The 24734-nt window shown below is 36.6% G+C and overlaps 3 protein-coding genes across 9 annotated transcripts; 1 reads left to right on the top strand and 2 right to left on the bottom strand.

Moving 5' to 3' along the window:
- Positions 1-672: 672 nt before the first annotated feature.
- l2hgdh (L-2-hydroxyglutarate dehydrogenase) lies at positions 673-13856 on the bottom strand. Of its 6 annotated transcripts, XM_077539033.1 has the most exons (11): positions 11128-11297; positions 9826-9898; positions 9652-9767; positions 8445-8596; positions 8030-8161; positions 6341-6503; positions 6246-6280; positions 5998-6165; positions 4802-4959; positions 3495-3626; positions 673-3289 (listed from the first exon to the last, which is right to left on the bottom strand). In XM_077539033.1, the coding sequence occupies exons 1-11, from the start codon at positions 11153-11155 to the stop codon at positions 3094-3096; spliced, it is 1353 nt and encodes a 450-aa protein (XP_077395159.1). In that variant the 5' UTR covers positions 11156-11297; the 3' UTR covers positions 673-3093. The 6 variants fall into 6 exon arrangements, with proteins under 6 accessions (XP_077395159.1, XP_077395162.1, XP_077395160.1 ...); XM_077539036.1 differs by lacking the exon at positions 11128-11297 and adding an exon at positions 13349-13856 and having other exon boundaries at positions 6246-6503; XM_077539034.1 differs by lacking the exon at positions 9826-9898 and having other exon boundaries at positions 11128-11346.
- On the top strand, positions 11431-13714 carry dmac2l (distal membrane arm assembly component 2 like). The gene is made up of 5 exons (XM_077539037.1): positions 11431-11503; positions 11615-11709; positions 12480-12688; positions 12821-12992; positions 13336-13714. The coding sequence occupies exons 2-5, from the start codon at positions 11615-11617 to the stop codon at positions 13448-13450; spliced, it is 591 nt and encodes a 196-aa protein (XP_077395163.1). The 5' UTR covers positions 11431-11503; the 3' UTR covers positions 13451-13714.
- Positions 13857-13925: 69 nt separating the features above from the next.
- cdkl1 (cyclin dependent kinase like 1 (CDC2 related kinase)) lies at positions 13926-24656 on the bottom strand. 2 transcript variants are annotated; one of them, XM_077537859.1, is made up of 10 exons: positions 23431-24656; positions 22477-22645; positions 20341-20462; positions 18583-18655; positions 18292-18382; positions 16948-17148; positions 16749-16831; positions 16587-16643; positions 15480-15638; positions 13926-14544 (listed from the first exon to the last, which is right to left on the bottom strand). In XM_077537859.1, the coding sequence occupies exons 2-10, from the start codon at positions 22642-22644 to the stop codon at positions 14440-14442; spliced, it is 1059 nt and encodes a 352-aa protein (XP_077393985.1). In that variant the 5' UTR covers position 22645; positions 23431-24656; the 3' UTR covers positions 13926-14439. The 2 variants fall into 2 exon arrangements, with proteins under 2 accessions (XP_077393985.1, XP_077393986.1); XM_077537860.1 differs by having other exon boundaries at positions 23928-24656.
- Positions 24657-24734: the final 78 nt, after the last annotated feature.

Genomic DNA, 24734 nt, shown 5'->3' with positions numbered 1-24734 from the left:
TACATTTAACGTTCAAGACGTGGTATTATTATACAGAAGGAAAGTTTAAATGCCAGAAGATTAAAAGAAAAATCACATATATTTCAATTAAAATTGACAATGCTATACATTACAAAATTGAGCAAATAATTTAAAAAAAAAGTTTAACATAAACCTTACATGCATGTACTGTTTCTTTTATATTTAGTTGTAGTTTAAGAACGTACTTCCTACATTTTAGAATTCACAATATATTACTTAAAACTGACTCTTCTAATTAAAATGTTTTTAAAAATGTCTTATGCGTCATATTTCAATATATATATGTACATACATATATATGCATAAGCATACATATTTACATATTTATATACACATTTGTAAATACATACAGGTAATTGTAAAACCCTATATAATTGAGAATATACATAAATTAAACATGTATATTTACTGGAATAGTCTATTACGTACGTGCAAATGCAGCTTTGTTTAGTACTGTAGTCATTTAGCATATAAGTGCTCATACACCCCCTTGTGGACGAACAAGGTGCTACTCCCAAAATGACAATATGTTCATACTTTAAATAATACAAATACTGGACAGCAAAGGAAGATCGCCTGCTTCTTAGAGTTATGCAAGTACACTAACATTAATACTAAAACAACAAAACAATGAATCACAGGTATAACGTATGCCTTTTAAAAATGCTTTGTCTTTATTGTATAAAAACAGTAACATTCATTTGCCAAAAACAGATTTGTGCTAAAAGCCACAATATGTGATTAACTGAGATATAAATATGGCAACAACATCCTGAGTGGCACATTTGTCACGCTGCAGTTGCGCGACACTTGGCAAGAAGTTATTATGAAGAAAAGGAAGAAAAAAAAAGAAGCATAATTGTACAATGATGACATACTGCATATATATACACTACATATATCATTCAAAATCAAATCACATTCTGTATGGTGTGTGCGCGTTTTTGAAGTTTGACTTCATTTTAGTTTCAAGATGATTTCATCCTTCTTTGAAATGACGACACAAAGTTGAGTGGCTGTTCTCCAAGTACTCCCACATCCTCTCCAAAAATGCACATTAGCTTTATGAAAGACTCAAAATTGTCCATTGGTGTGAATGGGAATGCTTGTTTGTCTAATATTCCCTGTGATTGGCTAGTGAGCAGCCCAAATTCGGTCGGGAACGATTCCGGCTCACCCGTGACCCGACTGACTAAAAGTGATACAGAAAATGAAATTGATTGTTTTGAGGGGGTTCCTTGCGAGTGTCCTCTTAAGCAGGAAAAGTGCATTCTCTGTAGCGTTGCAGTCTGGAGATCAATTTGGCAAGACCTTCCAATTTTGGCAACTCCTTCATTGTTTTGGCAATATTGTAGTGGGGATCTTTGGTTTTATGGCACTCACATTTCTACAGTGGCGATGTAACGAAATGAAATAGTGCTTAGCACACGGGGCTGAACAATTCAACAAATTCAAACTGACGTTGCAAATAAGTAGAAAATTTTTAATTAAATCGTAAAAGCTGTAATTTGGGAAAAAAAGAAGAAGCTGGTTTTGGTTGGTTGTCAGGTATTTATATTATATTATTTTATTTTATATTATATGTTTAAGCCACACTTACAGTCAAGTCAAACTAGGACTGTGCAATTAAATGAAATTCAATTACAATTTCAATTATTAGTCCACAATTAAAAAAATTAGCATAATCGTAAAAAAAAACGAATATTACTATTTTTGAGTTGTTTAAATTTATACAGCTGCATCTTTTAATGTTTTTAATATAACTAATTTAATAAATTGTTTTGTCCAAAAGTAACATACATAATTATGTTTAAAAATAATTTTGTCTTAATATTTTTTACATTCAAACATTTTCTTGTTGTACCAAAAAAAATAAATGATTGTCCTAATTGTGATTTCAATTATCACAAAAATAATCATGATTAACTCATTCCAACCCTAAAACGTATTTAATACGTTTTTAAATAGTTTGTCCTTCACTTCCAAAAACGTTTTTTGTTTTTATAATAGACCATACAGAAGGCTTTGATACACCTTCAGATATGAAGCGGTTGCTTAAAGCAATGGTAGTCATTACAAAAACGGCCAGCAGGGAGCAGCCCAGTCTAAGACATCAGCCAGGGCCATGTTGCAACAAGCTCTTTTTGCCATTGTTTTCACCAGGAATATGAATAATGATGACACTTAGCTATATTCTAATGCTAATTGCTGCAAAACGGAAACATACAAAAATACTTCTTTTTTTTTTCCCCTGATGAAAGAAGAGACTCTAATCTTTCTTTTGGTAGGTTCCATGTTTTATGGCAATAGAACATAATATTCTGTGGACTTTGCAAAATCAGATAAAATCCAGTAAAACTGCCCGGAGCGAAGGGGGTTGCTTCAGTGAAAATGGTTGGGAGTGAATGTTATCGTAATATTTTCTTAATAATGAAACAGCTCTAAGTAAAAAAAAAAATCTTCTGCATAATAATAATAATAATAATAATAATAATAATAAGTTTGCCCCCACTAGTCCAAACAGCGGCCATTTTTGCACTTGCTGTCAACAGTGCCAAACGGCTCAGCTTACAAATGCCACACCTGTTCGAAAGTCTAATCTACTTTTTGGTCACCAGCAGATGGACTTATTGCCTGTGTTAAAAAAATAAAAAATAATACGTGGAAAGAGGACCTTGCAAAAAAAGATTTGCATATTAAATTGCAATACTGAGGGGAAAAAAATGGCAATTTGATTAGCTTTCAAAATGGTTCTTCCCTAATAGTACCACTGCTTCACAGTTCTGTTTGTGTTGCCCAACTAGAGTTTGTATGTTTCCCCCAAAACCCGTATGTTGGCTTCAACACCGTCCACGGGTGCGAATAGCAGTCTGAATGTTTCAACAGTCATTTTTTTGTTTGTCTCTTTGTGCCCTATGATTGTCCGGCGGCAAGGCCAGGGTTCAACGCCACCTCTCGTATAGATAACCGCAGTGGATTTGTTAGAAAAATGGTCACACCTAAAATGGTCGCCCTGATCTTCCCGCTCCTTCCATTCCCAAAGAAGGGGCGTCATGAAAACGCCGGCGCGGATTAGAGCGCAAAGCGGCTCTCCACCTCGTCGGCGACCATCTCGGCGATGGCGAGCGAGGAGGTGGCGGCGGGCGAGGGAGCGTTGCGCACGTGCAGCACGCGGCTGCCCAGGTCGCCCACGCCGCCGTCGAACACAAAGTCGTCCACCAGGTTGCCGTCGCGGTCCAGCGCCTGCGCTCGCACGCCGGCCGGACCCCTGCAGATAAACGCATACGTTCACGTTCGGTCTTTTCTACGTTCTCATCTCTTTCATTCTCTTGTTTCCCATCTTCTCCTGCTTTCTACTCTCTACGACTGTCACTTTGCATTCACTTGCTTTCTATTCTCTCTTTGCACCATGTGCACAATCACATTCCCCGTAGTGTGCAATACTGAGCACAAAATTAAACGTCAAAATGTACCTGAGCACATCACTGCGAGAGAGTTCGGGAATATACTTTTGCAGGAGCTTGACCTGCGCCCCGATGAAGATGCCTCGGTACATCTCGCCGATGCCGTATGAGATGTTCTTCAGCACCAGCTTCTGAAGGCCTCTGACATAGAAAAGTACACATATATATCATTATTAACAGTGAGAAAATGGAATGTTTATAATAATTAGGGGTGTCAAAATTAGTACGTTAATTTGACGTTTCTTTAATGCCACTAATTTTTTTTAATGCGCAATTAATGACCGCCCCTTACTTGGAAAGCCGGTACTGGGGTCAGTTGCAATGCAGCAGACAAGTCCACGGCAAAATTTAGTAGTAATAAATGTAATAATAATGCATATATTTGTAGAGACTGGGATCAAGTTGGAGTTTACCATTTTAAAAATGTGCAGACTTTCAAGTTACTTCATGTTAAAGATTAGACTGCGGTGTCACCATCTTCCCAATGCAATTATGCCATCTAGTGGCAGAAAAATGCCTCAACACAAAACAACATCACACTCATTTTTTACAGTACAGTATATCTTTTTAATTTTAACTAAATTTTATTAACTATTTTGAAATTACTGTATCAATGACTACAAGATGCATCCTTATTTCTGTTAGTTTAATGTTTTTTTTCCCCACTTTTATGTTAACAAGAGTATGAAACCTTAGAAATATATATATATATATATATATATATATATATATATATATATATATATATATATATATATATATATATTAATAAATATTTCATATTGTATATATTATATTGTATATACACAATACTGTATTATATTGTATATTTTGAACAGATATACGCCCCTAATAATAATATGCACTCGCAATCTGATGAGCACAATACAAGAACTGTGCCGTGCGTTGTAGATCCACATGCGGTAGGCAGTCTGTTTTTTTTTAAGTTTATCCCCTCCTATACACTTTAAACAATATGTAAATGTATTCAAAAACACATTTTAAACATCTTTTTTTCTCTCCTCACATAAGTGCATTTATATTGTTAGTGTTCATTACATAGTACTCTGTACACAATTATAGTTAGTGTGTAGCATTATTTCAACCATAGCAGTCTGTTCATAGCCGTTGAACTTACTTGTAGAAATAGACACTCATGTTGACATATTTAAACACCTTACATACCATACATACTGTACTGTTTATACTCTTTAATGACTCCTAAGCTCCTCTGGTTAATGTTATGCAACCTGTATTTCGTTGCCTTAAATTTAATCTTTTTCGACAGTTCTTGTACTGGATCAAAGTGGACTGACCTGAAGGAGAGCGCGTCAGCCAGGTCCCTCACGTTGAAGTCATAGATTTTGTATCCTTCCCTCTTGAAGGCCAGCACGGCGTTGGGTCCCAGCCAGATGCTGCCGTCCATGCGCGGTGTGAAGTGGACGCCCAGGAAGGGGAAGCGAGGGTCGGGCACCTGAGAAACACGCACACACGAGCGACGATGGGATATACAGCTGTTGAAATGTTTTATCTAGACAGTGCTAGGGAGTGTGACGATATATCGGTATCGCGATAAATCGTGATACTTTGTCTCCTGATAGATTATTGATATGCCTACGCAAGTATCGTGATATTTGTAGTTAATATACAGCCACTATAACAGCTCCATTGTTCATTACTTATTGAGCAATTACTTGGCGGGCCACTAGGGGGAGCGCCTCATAAGAGTGGCAGGGAATTGGACGGACGTCTTCAGGCAAAGAAGACTCATGAGCTTACTTTTACTTGTGTTTATCTGTCCAGCAACTGACTCAGTTTTGCACGTTTCTATGATACATGTCTATTATATCTTCAATTTTAAAGTTTTAAAACGTATTTTATGTTTCAACAAAGAAAAAAGAAACTATTTTCGCATTGGAAAAACATCAGTTTGTGTCTTGAGTAGTTTTATCGTGGATTATCGCGGATTTATTAGCTGACCAATATTTCGATAATCACAGTATTGTCATATTGTGACATAATCCCGTTATCGTGAGCCTTGTATTGCATATCGTATCGTATCGTGAGGTACCCAGAGGTTCCCACCCCTATACAGTGCATCAGATAGACTTTCAATACTTTTTGTAATGAAATATTTTTGTCAGGGAAACTGTAAAATTCCAACAGTGATTCATTTGTATTTATCCCTGTTGCTGTTTGCAATGTAATGGTTAAATATCTTCTGCCTTAAATGTTTCTTCTCCATTTTTTTTTTTGTTCCCATCCTAAATGACTTGCAGATGTCCTGCTTGGAAATCTTAAACATACAGGCTGATAAAACAATTCCCAAAATTCTTCCTGCCAGATATAGAGAAAGTATCTGCTCTTTTTTTTTTTTTTTTTTTTTTTTCCTGAGGCAGGAAAAGTTTGCAATTGTGCTCCCTCTGACCGATGATGAATAACATGTGTCCATAAAACAAGTTGTTACGTAACATGGGGGCGGTGGGTGTGGGGGTTGAACGTGGTGGCTTACGGGATAAATATTGCCTTTGACCAGGTAGTGCTTTTCCGGCTTGAGGACCAGATAGTCTCCTCGGAAGGGGACGATGCGAGGCTCCCGGCTGCACCCGGAAATCTGCGACAGGCGGTCCGAGTAGAGCCCCCCGCATGTCAGCACGTAGCGGCAGCGCAGCTCGGTGCCCTGAGGGAGCGCATACGGGAAAATATTATGAAATATAACGATGCTCACTTTGATCACATTTGAGGTGACAGGCCTCTCACCTTCTTGTCGTTGATGGCGATTGGATATTTGAGTCCTGAAAACATGATGATGACATCATGAGCAAGAGCGTATAAACATTTCTTTGCCGTCTTACCTTCAGCGCCCCCTGCTGGGCTCTCGGTGGCCATGGAGATGTCAGTGACTTCGTACTGCGTGACCACCTTGCCGCCGGCCTCCTCAAAATCTTTGCCGTACTGCAGCGCTACCTGCCGCCAGTCCACAATGCCCGTGTTTGGGGAGTCTAGCGCCATGACGCCCTGGCAAGGATAAGCACTTCATTGGCAAGTCAATTAAACGCCTCCCTCAAATGATCAACTCAAGACAAACACCTGTCCTCTATTTTAAGTTGTTAATAGCTTGAATTATTTAAACACCTCCCTCAGGCAATTGTGAAATTTTGTGCATATATAAAGACCTCCCTAAAACAAATAATAACATTTGGAAAAAATAAACACCCCTCTTAATCAAATAATGCTCTCTTTAAGCAACGAGCATCAACTTACAATAAATAAATGCCTCCCTCAAATAATCAACTGAAGACAAACGCCTGTCCTCGAAAAATCTCAAGCTATGACCAACTTAAAATAAACACCTCCCTCAGGCAATTGTGAAATTGTGCACAAATAAAGACCTCCCTAAAAGAAATCACAACATTTGGAAAAAATAAACACCTCTCTTAATCAAATAATGCTCTCTTTAAGCAACTATCAACTTCAAACAACTAAATGCCTCCCTCAAATAATCAACTGAAGACAAATGCTTATCCTCAAAAAATCTCAAGCTATTACCAACTGAAAATAAACACCTCCCTCGGGCAATTGTGAAATTGTGCACATATAAAGACCTCCCTAAATGAAATCATAAAATTTGGGAAAAAAAAATAAAATAAAAAATAATCAAATAATGCTTTCTTTAAGCAACTATCAAACAATCAATTGAAGACAAACACCTCCCCTAAAAATGACTCACTCAAGCTACCCTCAACTCAAGGCAAATCAATGCCTCCCTCAATGAATCATCAATTTAGGCTCCCTTAAGCAAATACCCGGTAGCACCTCTCTCATCAACCATTAAGACAAATAAAATGCCTCCTGCAAGCAATCGTCAACATGACACAAATCAACAGATTCCTCAAATAATCAACAGCTTAAGACAATTTCATGCAACTAAAGAAAACTCTTCCCATAAGCAACCATCAAGTTAAGACCAGTAAATGCCTTCCTCAAGTAATCATGTACTTAAGAGTAGACAAACATCTCACTTTTATACAATCATCAATTTAAGTAAAGTTAAAAAAAACAAAAAAAAAACAAAACAAAAAAAACACCTCTCTCAATTAAATCATACATTTAGGAAAAAAATTAGACCTCCTTTAAGCAAACGATGTGTCACTATAGAGCAACCATCGATGAAAGAAATATACCTCACTCAAACAATCTATTTAAGACATACACCTTCCTTAATTATCAACATAAGACAAATAAATGCTTCCCTCAAGCATTCAACTAAAGACAAAAATGCCTCCCTCAAATAATCAACTCAACCATCAACGCAAGACAAATAAATGGCTCCCTCAAGCAATCACTGTAAGACAAGTCTCTCGCTAAAAAAAAAAAAAAAATCCTCTTGCAGAAAAACACCTCCCGCAAATAATTACAAACTTAAGACAACTCTCAGCTGCTTTCCTCCAGAATCCATCAACTTAAGACAAACACTTCTCTTTAGCAATCATCAACTTGAGACAAATCGACGTCGCTCTAAACTAACCAAACCGAAGGCTTACCCTGCAGTACGGCTCTCGCTCTCGAATTCCTTTGGCGTCCACGATGCCGAGTCCCGGCACGTTGTTCTTCTGCCCTCGCTCGTACAGCGCTTTGAGGCGAGGGATTTCCTCCTGCTCTAATGCCACAATAAGCTGCAACAATACACACAAATATGCAATGTTTACACAGTCGACTGGTTGATGAAGGCAAAGTAGCGGAATGGCTTTCCCTGTTGGCGGAAAGCAGTGATTGTCAAAATGACAAGTGGGGAAAATGAAAAAGAAAAATCACTGAGTACAGTTCAGTTGTCTTTAACATTTTTGCGCTTATGTACAATTTTGTCATGTCATTTGCTGCGATGGTAGTTACTCCCAGAGCAAAGTTGTATTTTTTAGGCGGTACGTGGCGTGTAGAGGTTACTCGAGTTGAGCGGACCTTGCCGCACTTCTTGTAGGGTAGTCGCTTCTTGTCGCAGTATTCGTAGGCCAGCGCCGCTCCGCGCACGCACAGGCGAGCCTTGAGCGAGCCCGGCGTGTAGTAGATGCCGCTGTGGATCACGCCGCTGTTGTGGCCGCTCTGGTGCATGGCTGAAGACAAACAAACGCAGAGAAGGAAAGTTAATATATAAACAAATGAATTGATCAAAAGATTGGGGGGAAAAAACATTCAAAATAGACAAACAAACAAAAAAAGGTTGGGAAATGCCGAACCTGACTCAATAAATACATTGAAATTAATAGGGAATTTAATAAATTGGTTCACTTTTACATGGGTTACTTCTCATTTGTTATTAATTTATTGCAGTCATTTTTATCTTAGCAATTTGAGAAAGGTATCACACTGACTTTTTTCATTTTAATTCTGTCAATAACCTCAAATTTGTGGAATAAAATAATTCTTGTTCAATATATTAATTTGATGTGGATGAAATAATGAATCCCAAATAAAATTGTTCAATAGGTTCCTTTTTAATAAAAATTTTGTCAATTGAACACCTTTCCTTAAATTAGTTAATTTACATTTTAGTCGTGTAGTGCATATTATTTATTTAATAATTTCTCTTTAATTTTGGCCATTTAATCAAATTCCCTAAATAAATGTATTACAATTTAAATGTATTTAATTGAGTTCCATTTTATTGTGGCAACTGAATGTTTCAATAAATGGCAAATGTACTTATTTGTCTTTAATTCTGAAAATTAAAAAAACATAAATTAATATTGCTATATAAATTATGGCTATTTCATTTACTACAAATTGTATTTTAGAAATTTAATGTTAACTCCCAAAATTATTATTTCTGTTTAAGTTATTCAACTGAACAAAATTCTCTAGATTAATTCTGATTAAAATTATTTGTTAATAAATGTTGATAATTGAATAAAATCTCATAAATGCACATTTAAATTATATATATTTTATTTACTTTGGCACATTTATAAACCAATTTCCCTCCCAAAACCAATTAAATCCAACTTTTTTTTTTTTAAATATAATAATTTTATTTTAGGCGCATTACCAGAATGAATTACATAACGAATTAATACAATTTTATTTATTGAATATTTATTACTTGAATTTTGACAACAATTTCATTTTTTTTCCCTCCACAGAATTAAAATTGAGTGTAATTTCCCCTCACAGAGCTCTTTCTCCTTCTCCAACAGGGTGAAGGTGAGGGTGGGGTGTCGCAGGATGAGCTCCCGGGCAGTGGCCAGGCCCACGATGCCGGCGCCCACCACAGCCACGTCGCACGTGCTGGAAGGCCAAACGTGTTAATCGGTCACAATTACATCAATTAAGGACGTGTCCTTACATATTATTTGGAGGCCCGCGTGTTGACAAAACTGGTTCAACGTCCTGCTGTTGTCTGCAACAACCATCACGACCTTTGAAACGGACAGCGGGGGAACATCGTGGAACCAAATGCACATTAGAGCTTTACGTACTGCTTGCGTCAAGTTTGACCCATTTTGACATTTAACCAAAATTTAAATAAGTAAACATATTTTTAAAAAAATGCTGTTTTTATTTACCTAAATATAAAAATAAAAAATATTTTCGAGATGTAATTTTAATACCGTGATACCGCAGTATTTTTTTATTTTTTTTAATCCCTCTCAGAATCAACCCATGTCTATGTCAGGCAGGCTAGTAATGCATTTTGAAAAGCTCTGAATTTCGTAATTTGAGAAAGACAATTATTATGAGGACATTGTGCATGTGCTGTGCATGGAAAACAAACAGGTTGTGCGCTTGTAACAGCACAATGCTGTGCCTTGGAATCCTGCACAGGAAGTCCCACAATGAAAAGAATCACTGACCAAATGTTCAAAGCCTAAAATAACAGCTCCAATCTTGTGACCTCAGAGAGGAAAAAATAAAAATCTACAAACCTTGCCAGCGCCTGCTTATTAAGTGGAGCATAGCTTCACACAAGCTGAGTGAGTTTGTTTGTTGTTGTAACAAGTGATTTAACAACCAGACTGTTAATGTATATTGTAGCACGGTGGGAGAAGTGTCGAATAGGACTGCAAAACGGTGGACATATTTGAACTTGAACGTATATTAACCCTCGTTTGCAAGTTCCTGCCCCTTCGGCTGCTGATTAGTTTTTTTAATTTGCCATTATGATGCATTTTTGTGTTTTTAAATGTATCCGCGTTTTCTTGAAGAATATTGACGAGTTTGATCCCAATAAACGTCAATTATATACGAATTTTCGCAATTCACGGGTCGGCGCGGGCCCTACCCACCGCGAATAACGGGGGTAAACAGTACAGTGCTGTTGTCAGTGGGCTATTACGTAACCGCCCTGCCCAAGAGTCTGCAGACGCACTCAACTAATGTGAAACACATGCGCTCGTTCTTTTGAAGGCATTTCACGACAATAAAAACAAAATCATTAAAAGAAAAAAAAAAAAGACAGAAAGATAAGTTTATTCTCTGCAGAATCAGATATTTGTTTGTAACTACTGCAAAACGTCCTTGACTGTGTAAACAAGTCAATAGAAGTTGCTCACGAGGTAAGGGAAAGTATGTAGTAAATGTATACGCAAAAGAAGCACGAAGAGAAACGTGAGTACCGGTAAATTAATGAAGTATTTTTATATCTTACCTGTGTAAGTGTCTTGTGCAGGTGTCATTTAGCAACTTAGCGCTAGCAGCCTTTAAAGAGGCTTTTGTTCCCACGATCCGAAACATGACAAACTTCTCGTCAGAGTATTGTATAAAAAAGAAACAAGGACAAAGCTAAAAGTACTTCCAGTGATCGTTCCGCCTTCTCTTGTCACTTTCCTCCTCCTCTTCCCTTCTCCGGTCATCGATGCCCGCAAACTTCCCCCATGAAACCCAAAACCCGTTTTAACTCCCGCGAGACTTCCCCCTCCCGCTAAGCAGCCAATGGGAAAGCGCGTCTTTAGTGACGTCGCACGCCTAACAAAATGGCCGCGGTTGACATGTATGTAAACAAATCCGCTAAAGCTTTTTAAAAGGTAGGTCACAACAGTTGTACAGTAATTAACTATTTGACGGATTTTTAAGGAAATTAGCCAGAAAGAATATGTGATATGAAGTTTAAAAATGCATTCAATGGGTTATTTCAGATGAACCTGCTCGTGAAGGGGGTGCAGTCTGCTCTGAAGCAAAGAGAGATTAGCCGGAGACATTTCTGGGGATGGCTCAATGCTGTTTTCAACAAGTACTTATATTTATATCAATCATTTATTTTGGTTAATATGTGTCTGTTCTTTTAATTCAAATACAGAAGTAGTTCAAAGCATGTATATGGATCAATGTGTCTCCAAAAGGCTCAGATTTTTGTGGCTGATGAATGTGTGACATTGTGGTCATTTATTTAAGGCACGTGGCCTTTTTTTTTTTTTTTTTTTAAATTGGTGTATATTTTGATATGATCATGTGAAAATGTCAAATCAAATTTCCTTCTTACTGTATGTTTATAGTCTCATAAATAAATTTTTCAGTATTTCCCAAATTTTGATAGTATTTTTCAGTATGCTATTTTCTAAATCATTATCTTATGGTTTATTACTACAGTATACAATGTTTTTTTTTTTTATACTTAATTATAAAAAGAAAATACAAATGTAATACTTTGAGTATTGTACATGTATTATACTATTTTAAAGCCCTAAAAATATTTTTAGCAACATTTACAGATTTTTTTTTTAAAAGTATATTTTTGAATTATAGATTAAATCAAACTTTTTCATATTACAAATTTGATGCTTTTGTTTTTAAATCAATATCTTAACCATAAAGCCAATCAACCCCTCAGTTTGATGATATCCACATTTAGTTTGGATAAGATTTTATTATGCAGTCTATTCTTTATTCTAGTAATATATATTTACAATAAAACAAATTACTGTAATATTTAGTATTATTGTGAGGCATCCTAAGACTAAGGATATTTTTCTTTTACCGACTAAACTTGGCTGTTGTTTCCAGGGTAGACTATGAGCGCATCAAGGCCGTTGGTCCTGACCGGGCGGCGTCCGAGTGGTTGCTGAGGTGCGGCGCCAAGGTGCGCTTCCTGGGTTTGGATCATTGGCACGGGGACTACAACGTGCTACCCACCGGGCCCCTGGGGCGCTTCAAGATCCAGGCCATCGACGCCACCGACTCATGCATCATGTACCGAGGCTTCGACCATCTTGGTTTGGAAAAATCCACAATATACAGATCGTATGTCATATGTCGTATAAAAATTGCCATTCAAGGACGGCCCAAAACTGCTGAACAGCAAACCGCCGCTCCTTCCTTGACGCCATTGTGTTGCATATGTGCAGAGGGTTTGCAGCACGTGGAGGAGGTGAAACTGCGCAAGTGCATCTACATTGAGGACGCGTGCTTGGAGCGGCTCGGCTCACTGGAGAACCTGCAGGAGAGCGTCTTCATCATGGAGGTGGTGTCGTGTGGGAATGTCACCGACAAGGGCGTCATCGCTCTGCACAAACTCAGGCTGGTCTTTTATTTTATTTTATTTATTTATTTATTTTTTATTTTCCATTTTGTAATTAAAAAAAGTTCTACATTTTTTATAATTTCTACTTTGTAAAAATAAAAGATTAATTAAATCTATATTAGATTTATTTTTAAATGAAATACATTTTGTAGTACAATTTTAGTAAAAAAAAAAAATTATAATTTTAATAATTTAATTATTTGTTCTAGTGGAAAAATAATTTTAGTGTATTTTATTTCATTTAAGTCAATTTGTTAAAAAAAAATAATTCACTTATTTTTAAATTGTGTAGTAAGGCAAGTTTTAATTTGCTGTGCATTTTTTTTTTTTTTTTTGTAGGAATCTGGAGTACCTGTTCCTCAGCGACCTGCCTGGCGTCAAAGACAAACAAACCACGGTGGAACGTTTAAAGACGGCACTCCCGCGCCTCGATCTTCACGTGGACTTGGACTAAAACAAAACAAAACAAAGCAAACAAGAAAGCACTTTACTATTGACGCCAGTTTATTTGACATCAACATTGGTCATGTTAGCTTTACGCCGCCGAGGCTCCTTTATGCTTCTCCACAAACATGAATACCTGTTTTCTTCCAGGTTGCCATTTTGAGTCTACATTTTTTTTTTTTTTTTTTTTTTGGGCCGTGGTTTTTTTCTTGACATGTTTTTAGCTGCTTAGCATATCTGTTCATAAGGTTGAATAAACCAAAATCCAAGTACATTCACATTCGCGTCATTGAATACTCTAAATTGTTCTTGGTTGTTTGTCAAAATGTGCTAAAATGGTAATCAAGCCACTGTTTCGAAAGCGAGATAGCAAAATTGCCTAGTTCATTCAAAAAAAAAAAAAAAAAAAAAAAAAAAAAAACAAACAAACAAAACGGTTTCAGAAATGATTAAAAAAAAAACGTTTTCAGAAATGATTAAAAAAAAATAAATACAAAAAAAAAAAAAAAAAAAAAAAAACTAACTAAAGAGATTCCAGTGACGTCAATTCAACCTTCGCAGCTAACGGAGCTAGCAATGGGAAAGGATGATTTTGGGTCTCGACACTGCCCCCGCACCACAGGTTCTAAGTGGTACTGCAACATTTGATCCATAGCTAACAGTCCATAAAAGGAGCCTTCAATTGGGGCGCTCATATTTTAATGATTAATTTGGCATTCCCACAACGAGACGGCTGCGAACGTCCATAGCACCAAGGTGGGGGATCATTTCAACTTAAGTGCTGATTTCAATAAATAAGTTGTCCTACTTGACTTGCAGTGCAGAAGATTTGGCAAAACCTTCCATGTCGTTTACGAGCGGAGCGCCGAGTCACATGACGTGACGCTCCTTGTCGTTCATCATCTAGCTAACGTTTGAAAAGCATAATAATATGACAAAAAGTCACAGACAAAATGCTGCAGCGCTTTGTGTCACTTCCTGAGTCCTGTTGATGAGCTTCTAGATGTTAGGCAGGTGGTAGTTGAACTTGCTGAGGTTGTTGTGGTAGTACTTCCTGGTATCCGGAGCAGGGAAGATGCTGCTGCCCGTCAACTGAGGCAAACACTGACAACCACAAACCACAATAGCATCAACGTCATGCTCGTGAAGCAACGTCACATGATAGAGTGATGACTTCAAGGCTCATATTTTAGTTAAAAAAAAACATTATTTCTATTTCATTACAGTAAAAATGATATATTTTAGTAATGTTTTGAGTAAAAATATTTTATATACATTTTTAATTTTACTACAGATTATTTGTATTAATGTTTATTTTATATTAAAACATTTAATTTTACTAAGTAAAGAATAAAATGAAAAATATTTTATATTAAAACATTTAATTTTACTAAGAAAGTAAAGAATACAAAAAATGTTATAATAGCACCATTTTTATTATAATAAAATTATAATCAAATTTTATTGAGTAATAAAAACTTGTGTTTTAGTACTTAAAAAGTGTTTTAGTAAAAAAAAAGTTTATTTTCAGAAAAAAGTATTTAGTATGTTTTCTTTGAGTGAAAACTAGTTTTTAGTACAATTTTAAGGGAGTAAACAATACAATAAATAAATTTGCTTCTAATAGTAATATTTTTATTGATTAATGAAATACTGAGTAATAAAAATGTGCATTTTAGTATTTTAAAAAAATGTTTATTTTCAGAAAAACAAGTACTTTAGTCTTTTTTTTTTTCTTTGAGTAAAAAATACTTGGTAATTTTTTTTTAATCCACAAATATTTTACAAACATTTTTTTGTACCACACAAAGTAATATTTCTCATTTTATGTTATTAAAACATTTAATTCTAGTATACTCTTGATTTAGTTTTAGTAGAAAAAAACCCCAAATTTTTATTTTATTGTTGAGGCATTGTACTAAAGCAATATTGTGAATGTTTTCTTTTGATGGGAGTAATATTTTGCACGTAGTTTCGGTCAAATATATTGTACATGAGCAATATCTCCTCTTTATCTTTTGATGAAGAGCGTGACTCACCCCGGTGGCCAGGTGTTTGCGCGGCAGGCGGGTCCTCCTGTTGCCGTGGCGATCGTGACCCGCGTTTCCCTGGTTTTTGTGTCGCAGACTGTCAAAGTAAGGATGCTGCAGCAGCTGCTCGCACGGAAGACGCTCGCTCGGGTTCATACGAAGGCAAGCCTGACGACGTCATCAAGAAGAATTTGATGTATTATTACTATCGTTTGGTTGACTTGAAGGATTAAAAGCAAAACACACATAAACAATAGGTTATTCCTATTTTATGTATTCCTCGCACTGTTTTGACATGCATCGCCTTTCCGATTCACATAATACCAATTTCAACATCTTGAAATAATTCACGTCATTGGAGTTAAGATTTTTCTCCTTCCAAATATTTAGTTTGTCAAAAATTCAGTATTTTTTTTTTTACCCACAAATTCGTTCAGCATTTCAGCCTTCATGCGCAATTTCTCCTGATATTGCAAATGTCTAGTTAAAAGCATTTTAGGTACACTCAAGCGAGACCATCCAAAACAAAGTAAGCAATCCATCCAATAAATCATACAAAAACATATTAACTCATTTGCTCCCAAAAACGTATAAATACATCCCATTTTAAATGTTTTAAGTGTCCCAAAGACGTATTTATATGTTGTTGTTTTTTATGCTAGAGCATACAGAAGGCTTTGATGCAGCCTCTCAACTGCAAAGAACGGTTGAAGAAATGGTAGTTATTACACAAACGGCCAGCAGGTGGCAGCAGAACAAAGAGACCAACCAGGGCCATGTTGAAAAAACGCTCAATTAAACACAATTCTAAATAGTTTGTGAATGATGATGAAACTTAGCTATATTCTAATGCTAATCGCTGCTAAACGGATACAGATAGAAATATATTGTTTTTTCCTGATGAAAGAAGATCTTTCTTTTACATATTTTTATAGCAATAGAACACAATATTCTGTGGGCCTTCCAAAATCAGTCAAAATCCAGTAAAACAGCCGGAATTAAGGGGATTGCTTCAGTCAAAATGACTGGAAGTGGACTGAGTTTAAAGCGTACCCAAAATCAATTGATTAAGCAATCAAATCTACACATGCATTTAAGTGCTAATGTTGCCACTACCTTCATGAGACCGAGCGTTTGGTGGGAGAGGTTTGGATATTTCAGCTCCAGAGGTTCCTAATAAGAGGGGCACAAAAAAATAGAAAGTTGCGAATGTGTTCAAACTTGTCACAGAGACAAATTGCGCAATCCAATGTGAAGGAGTTTTAATGGGGCTCGGACCATCTGTTGAGGTTCCGGGATGGAGAGGCCGTGGAAGAACTGATTGGTGCTGAAAACCTGCTGATGGCGACAGATCAGATCTCCTATTGTACACACAAGAACAAAAATTAATATTTGAAAAAAACATTTTTTCACATGTGTCAATTTCTAACCCTGGATGGATCTTTATTTAGAGATTTCGTAAGAGTGCAAAGCTGACCGAGGGTTTTGCGGATCAGGTAGAGCTGATCCATGTCGGACTTGCCGGGCCACAGCGGAACGCCGGAGAGGAGCTCGGCGAAGACGCAGCCGACGGCCCACACGTCCACGGGGGGGCCGTACTGCGTGTCCCCCACCAGCAGCTCAGGGGCGCGGTACCAGCGCGTGGCCACGTAGTCCGTGTACGTGTCACACGGCCCCGCTACGAAGGAACAAACGCAGAATTCAGTCTCATTTTGTTTCTGCTTTCATAAGCAATTATTGAGTCAAATAAATACAAAATTAAATTATTTCAGTGTTCCCTCGTTTATCGCGGGTTCATCTTTCGCAACCTCGCTGTTTCGCGGATTTTTTTACAGTTTCCTTTTTTCTTTCTTTCTTTTTTTTCTATAACAGCATGCTTTTTGCTTTATTTATTTTTTGTCTTAGCGCAGCCGTATCTCTCAAATCTTACGTCCGACCTGGGACATATAAAATTATTCAATTAAAACAAAAACAAACTTTTCATGGAAAAAAAATGAATGTATATGAAAAAGAGAACATAAAGGATGAATGAAAAAGCATTTATAATAAAGTAAAAATCATACCAAAACAAAAAAAACAAATGAAAAAATAGATGTAATTTACAGGATTTTATCGCAGGTAGTTTTTGGAACGTAACACCTGTGATAAATGAGGGAACACTGTACAGCAGATGTGTGTTAAAAAAAAAAAAAAAAAATCATTTTACTAATGGTGATATTTTTCATTTTATTATTTATAATCTAAATTTCTAAAATGTAGACAAAACATACATTTCCACTTTGTTGTGTATGACAGTGATGTAAAATAGTTATTTTTTAATAATGAAACAGTACTTATTTTGTTAAAAATCAATGGAATTACAATTGACAATTTTTGAATAAAATGAATCAATTGTTTATTTTCTATTAATTATTTAATATTCCTAGTAGTGCATTTATGTTTTTTTTAATTTTAAAATCAATAAGCCAATTATTTAATAAGATAATGGAATAAAACATAGAAAATTAATAACTGCATAATAAGACCATATAAAAAAAAAAGCCAATTGTTTATCTTACAAATCTTTTCTATTAATTATTATTTATTATCTGCGATTGGCTGGCAACCAGTTCAGGGTGTACCCTGCCTACAGCCCAAAGCCAGCTTGGATAGGCTCCAGCACCCATCGCGACCCTTGTGAGGAGCAAGCGGTTAAGAAAATGGATGGATGGAAATTATTTAATATTCCTAGTAGTGCGTTAAAAAATATTTATCAATCAATAAACCAATTATTTAATGTGAGAAATGAGAGAAATGTAAGGTCTTGTGACCTGGAGCTTACTGAGAATCCTGGCGAAGCCGAAGTCGCACAGCTTGATGACGTGCTGTTTGGTGATGAGAATGTTTTCGGGCTTCACGTCTCTGTGGATACACTGGCCGGGCCCCATCAGAGAACGCATGTAAAAAAAAATAAATAAAAAAAAAAAATAAATAAAAAAGGGGACCCGGGGGTCAGCGGGCGGCGTGTTTGTGCCGCCGGGCCCAGGAGGGGTGGGGGAAGGAATGCTTGTTAAAAAAAAAAAAAAAAAAAAAAAGCGGTGACGCAACAACGTGTGAAAGCGCGCTTACTCACGTTGTGCTTGTGGCAAAAGTTGACGGCTTGAAGAGTCTGCCACGTGATGCTCTTCACCAGATGTTCAGGAACGCTGCACACAATAACAAACATTTTCAGCAACGTCATACGATACGTCGATATAAAAAGTCTACACACCCCTGTTCAGATGCAGTATTTGGGATATTTGGAATATGGGAAAAGGAAAAATAACTTCAAAACTTTTTCCCACAATTTATTTGTCATATACCCTGCAAAACTCGGGACAAATTAGAAATAAACACCAGCGATAATTTGGTTGCAAAAGTGTGCACACCCCGAATTAGTGGGCATGCCATTGTGTTCAGAATGAAGTCAAGGTGGAGCGAATTATGAACAGTTCCAATTAGAAGTCAGCGTCAGCGTAAGAAAGCAAAACGCAAGGAGGAAAAAAAAATCTGGAAAAGTCGGCGAGAACAGCTGAACTTTATTTGGGGCAAAGCAGACACTTTAAATGGTTCCAAGTGTGTGATGATGACTCCCATTTAATAAGTTTGAATGTGACTGGTTCATTCTTAACATAAAACATTAAAAAAAAAAAAAGTGCAGTGCATATAAAATCTAAACACGCCAGTTGAAATGCAAGTTTTTTTTTTATATTTAAAACAAAAAAAAAAGCACCAAGATAAATAATTTCAAAACCTTTTTTTCATGATTAATATAGTCTAAAATTTGTATTAATGATTAAATAAATGTATTATTATTATTATTATTAATTGAATTTCACATTATATTTTACTTATGTTTGTATTTTATTCTAATTAAAATTATATTTTAGTATTTTTTTTATTTTACAAAAAATGCTTTTATTTTACCAAAATATTAATTTTATTTTAGTGATAAAATTGGCAGAGTATGAATCTAATGTTATGTTTGTTTTTATTTTATTTATTTATGTATTTATTTATTTTTAACTTCTATTAATTTTTCTTCAATTAACCCCAAAACCAATTTAGTCTGAGTGAATAAATGGGCGGAAAATGACGTCACAGTATAATTTTTCAATTTTAAGCTACATTATTAGTAACATTGCATTGCCAGAAGATCACGGCATCCAATCAGAGACCACGATATCCACTCACAACCACTCGGGTCTGCTGCGCCGTCTCCGCCGCCGCCACGTTGACCGAATATGGATTTATTGCCGCGCTCCGCACGCAGCTGTGTAGGCTCACGGGCAGCCATCTTTTCAGGGTCGCCACGGAGACGCCCACCACGTGACGCGCAATTCACAACAAGATCCGCCTCCTCCCGAACAGGCAGCTGACGGCGCCCCATCGGCACAGAGCGTCACCGCAAACATTCCCGTGGGGAGGGTCAGCTTCCCCGGGAGACCGCCAACAACAAAAGGTGGGAACATACAGTATGTCCCGGGGAGATAATCCTAATGTACACAGCACGGCTCCGCCACGGAGCTGTTGCCGCCATGCTACGCCGCTCGTTAGCGGGCTAGCACAAAATACACCTGAGAAAAATAGTCATCATCGTATCAAAAGAAAAGAAATACTGACTTTTAAGAGGATAAACTTGTCACTGACTTCGAATGGCCATAATGTGGTGTCCCACAAGGGTCAGTCCTTGCACCCCTTTTGTTCAGTCTGTATACGTTACAAATGCGCCAATAAGCGCAAAAATGTTGGCTATCATGGTTATGCAACTATATTTGTCAATGTGCTCAGATTACAATTTCAACTCATGTGTTACTGTCAGGGGTGAGAATGCGGTGTGCGTGACGCTGACCCTCGGGGGTGTCGGTCCAGCTCATGGAGCACCGTGTGGTCGCAGTACTCGAACACCAAGTGAAGCTTCCTCTTGCGGCGGAACACCTCGATCAGATTCACCAGGTTGCTGTGTTTCAGTTGCTGCATGGGGGTGCGTGTGCACACAGAGACAGAGAAGTGAGCGAGAGTCCTGTAGTAAGACGTCCACCTTCCGTTCCTACCACTAAATCCAAAGTGTTAATGGGCGGCCATAAAGCTGGCGTCGCCCCCGGCAACAGCCCCGACTCCCCCTAAGACCCCATACCAGTCCAGGGTCCTGCCGTATTTATGGTCTGCCACTCCCACCCGCCACCGCATGACTAATTAAGTAGAGCGGCTGACACTTGGACTCAATCCGAGGCGGCGGGCACGCTTCCAAACTGGAGAGCCCAACTGGGATTCCAGATCACACTCGCTTTGCACCAACATGTATTTATTTAAAAAAAAAGAAAAAAAAAGTCACTTATGCATTACTTAAATAAAATATACATTTGGAAAGATTATATTTATACTGATAATTTTGCGCAATGGACATAAAAAATTATTTTTTTTTAAACGATAGAACAAATTATTAAATGAAGCGAAATGAATAAATATTTGCTTTGAAAAATAGGTTTTGCAATTTTCAGTATTTTTAATTTCTCTCATAATTTAGATATTTCACTTTTTTTTTTAATATGTCATTCAGGACTGTCTGAGAAAATTAGAATAATAATAAAAGTAAATAAATAATAAATAAAAAGTGATAAAGTCCATCATTTTCTGTAATGCAATTAAATAAGCAGAAATGCCATATATTCTGGATTCAATACAAATCAACTGAAATATTGCAAGCCTTTTATTGTTTTAGTATTGCTGATTATGGCTTTTTTTTTTTCCCTTGGTCTGAGGAAATATTCTAATAATTTGAGATACGATATTTGAGTTTTCTTTATTAAGCTGTCAGCCATAATCAGCAATATTAAAATAATAAAAGGCTTGCAATATTTCAGTTAATTTGTAATGAATCCAGAATGTATGGCATTTTGCTTATTTAATTCCATTACAGAAAATAATGGACTTCATCACAATATTAACATTTTCTGAGACAGTCCTGTATATACCAAATATTACTAAAACATGATTAAAAGGGGGGGGGGGGGGGGGGTAGCACCAAGTACAAGTGTTTCATTTTTAATAGTATTTTATTTATGAATCAATCAAAAAATACTAATGGCACCTGGCAACAAAAACTGAGGCAAAACTTAGTGATTTTACATTCATCGTTTAGATCACCCCCCCCTCCCTCCCCCCATTTAAATGGCATTTTCTTTGAACGTTATCTATTTATTAATCTACCGATCTCAGTTTACTAAAATAAAGGTATTTACTTGCGTATCAAAATATGTTAGGATGCCAATCTTTTTTCTGAAAATATTTACAATTTAAATGATAAATTAAATGGCAAGTTAAACTCCAACCCCAAAAATCTTTACAATAATATCTTCTACGCCCCTCCTCCCATTAGCCTATACTTTTCTGCGCCGGAGAAATTTTAAGCAAGCAGCACAATCCAGCCGTTTTTTGTCCATCTCCGGGGACGGCCATTTTGCCCCTTGCTGTCGACTGAAAATGACAACACAGTTAACCAATCACAGCTCACCTGTTTTCTGAAGCTGAGGAATGATTGGCTGTGACTTGAGCAACTGTGATATTGTCAGTCGACAGCTACTGGCAAAATGGCCACCCTCTGAGATAGATTTATAAAAAAAAAAAAAACGGGTGAATTTTGCTCGTTAACTTATATTCCACAAACGCAATATGAATCCTTATATGTTGTTTAGACTAGTGGAGCACATACAACATATTCTTGTAAAGGAAATCTTTGGGTTGACTTCACCTTTAAGATTTTTTTCCAAATATTAAAAACATATTTAGTTACTTATAATACAACATTTTTTGTGCATATATTTGTTTTCGCTTTACTTGTCTAAAAACCACTTACTTGACACTCCATTAGGAACATCATCCACTTATATTTGAATTTTTGCATTGAACGTCAATGAATTGTAGCTGGTCAAGTCTTGTTAAATGCTGAAAGACGATGCTGAAATGAGAATTATGCGTGTGTTCCGACCTTGAGCATCCTGATCTCCCTGAGCGCGATCTTCCTGATGGTGGGGTCGTCCTCGGATTCCACAAACTTCTTGATGGCGACAATCTGTCCCGAGTTTCTGTTGCGGCATTTGAAGACTACACCGTACGAACCCTCGCCGATCTTGCCCATCTTCTCGTACTTGTCCATCCTTTGATGCAAAACATCCACAAAAAAAGAAGAAAAAAAAAAAGTCTTTGGGACACAGAAGAAGACAATTAATAATATTCCGAAAACAAAATTATTAACATATTATTTGAATAATAAAGTTGTATTATGAGAAAATAGTCTTAATCTTTATGAAAATAAATCGACGTAATTTTACAAATTTCAATGTTGAGAATAGCTGTAATTTTACAAAAATCAAGTGGGACCATTGTGGCAAAAAGGCATAATTTTCCCACCAAAAAAGCTCTAATTACGTGAAAAAGTTAAATTTTTATGGAAAAAATAAAAATAAATAAATAAAAGTTGTCTCACAAGAAAATAGTCGGCATTTTACAAAAAAATAGTTTATTGCAAACAATGTAATAACATGAATACAAATTGCTCTGTTACGGTGAAAAATATTCACCATACATAATACATCAAAACGATAGTGGTAATTTTCTAAATTTCTTAATACAAGTAAAAACAAGTTGTATTGTTTCCCAGACAAGTTTGCAGTTGTAATTTTATAAAAAAAAAAAAAAGTTAAGTGAAAGAGGGCGACAAAGAGAGAGCGTGAAAAAAAGTAGTAAAGTGTAAAGTCAAAGCGGAGTACTGTAAAACTAAAAATGTCCCTCAAGGAGCTGCAAAACAAACCAAAAAAAATCTCAGGGTTTTGTGGCCGACCACTCAAGACGCTGGTAGACATCAACAAAATAAAAGGACTTTCAATAAAACACCTATAAAAAAAATATTACAGCTTAAAGATGAAAACACAGCATCACTTACTCTTTTGGAGGTGATGAAGACAAAAAAAAAATCTCCTGAGATGTTTTGTTGGAGTGAAACTCAAGAGGCTTCCTCCTCTTTGAGGCTCAGATGTGATGTGTGGAGGGGAGAAAAAAAAAAAAAAAACCTCGCTAACATCACACGCACATCTTTACATGACCCACAACCACTCGCACCTTCACAATAAAACACACTTCCTTTGCACATTCAAATTCACTAAAAATGCTACAGTAGTAATAAAGATCACACTGATAGCTCAACATTTACCATGTGTCAAATTAAGTGTATGGTCCATGAGACAAAAGCCATGACATACAATGGTTGAAACTCAAGTTCAAATTCACAAAATTTATGTTATTTGATGTTGTTGATGTTCGAGAGGAAATTCAACTAATTTTAATTTCACAAAACATATCATGTGTCAAGTATGACTGTCAAGAGGACAAAGTATACATCAAGAACACAATTGTCTTTTACTTTGAAGGCGAGGGCGCTACCTTTATCGTCACCGCCCTTAACACGCCCACATTGACACATCTTCCCGGTCTACGAGCCAGTCGTCGTAGCAACAGCCACGGAGGGGAAAAGAAAAGACTCGGTGGATTTGTCTGCCTTAAAGCTGCAACAAAGAAGACATTTAAAAGCAGTTACAGACAAAACGGCAAATAAAACTAAACGACTAGTTTGTACCTTTTATATGCCGTGGTAGTTGGGCCTTCCTGCTTGGAGGAGGTTGATTTGCGCATATTCCAAAAGGTCGTGTCACACACAGAGACCAATTAATGCTTCTCGGGGGCTTTGGCAGAAGAGTGGCAGCTTAAACGGGGGAATTGACGGAAACTAATACCCACACGTCGGGCTCATCAACATTCACACACAAAATAATAGCATGTTGACAGATGATTTGTTTAAAAACAGCACACCGGCGACAATTTTCCTGGCGAAAGAACTCAAAATGGAACGATTTTGCCTTTAAGGACAGAACAAGAGATTAATCAGTTGTTTAACAATTTGCCTGTTGAAACTTATTTAAATTAAACCCCAAAAGATGATAAACCAAGTTGACAAAAGATGAAAACAAAGGAAGTTTTCGCCACTATTGTAGTTAGTTTTAGTTTGCCAACTATAAAATGCACTTTCAAGTATTTTTTTTTTTTTAAGCAAACTTGTTTTTATTTTGTTTTGCTATCGAAAATGTTTTTCAATTTTAGTTTATTTCCTCAGTTTCCAATAAGTGTAATAATCTTGTTGGGTCCATGCTTTCAAAATGCATACTTTTTTCCCCAGTGAGAGGTTTCAACATG

The sequence above is a fragment of the Festucalex cinctus genome, chromosome 12, assembly GCF_051991245.1.
Source record: "Festucalex cinctus isolate MCC-2025b chromosome 12, RoL_Fcin_1.0, whole genome shotgun sequence".
Classification (NCBI taxonomy): Eukaryota; Metazoa; Chordata; class Actinopteri; order Syngnathiformes; family Syngnathidae; genus Festucalex; species Festucalex cinctus.
This window is presented reverse-complemented; position numbering and strand designations above follow the sequence as displayed.

Bases quoted from the DNA above. Each gene is read 5' to 3' on its own strand.
- l2hgdh (XM_077539031.1), bottom strand. From the start codon at position 11,155: ATGACACCTGCACAAGACACTTACACAG. The intron at 9,899-11,127 runs GTAAGATATAAA...TCCGTTTCAAAG, and splicing joins TGCACAAGACACTTACACAG to GTCGTGATGGTTGTTGCAGA. The intron at 3,627-4,801 runs GTCAGTCCACTT...TTTCTATGTCAG, and splicing joins GCTGACGCGCTCTCCTTCAG to AGGCCTTCAGAAGCTGGTGC.
- dmac2l (XM_077539037.1), top strand. From the start codon at position 11,615: ATGAACCTGCTCGTGAAGGGGGTGCAGTCTGCTCTGAAGCAAAGAGAG. The intron at 11,710-12,479 runs GTACTTATATTT...TGTTGTTTCCAG, and splicing joins CTCAATGCTGTTTTCAACAA to GGTAGACTATGAGCGCATCA. The intron at 12,993-13,335 runs GCTGGTCTTTTA...TTTTTTTTGTAG, and splicing joins ATCGCTCTGCACAAACTCAG to GAATCTGGAGTACCTGTTCC.
- cdkl1 (XM_077537859.1), bottom strand. From the start codon at position 22,644: ATGGACAAGTACGAGAAGATGGGCAAGATCGGCGAGGGTTCGTACGGT. The intron at 20,463-22,476 runs GTCGGAACACAC...ACCCCCATGCAG, and splicing joins GGGAGATCAGGATGCTCAAG to CAACTGAAACACAGCAACCT. The intron at 17,149-18,291 runs GTAAGCTCCAGG...GTTCCTTCGTAG, and splicing joins CGGCTTCGCCAGGATTCTCA to CGGGGCCGTGTGACACGTAC.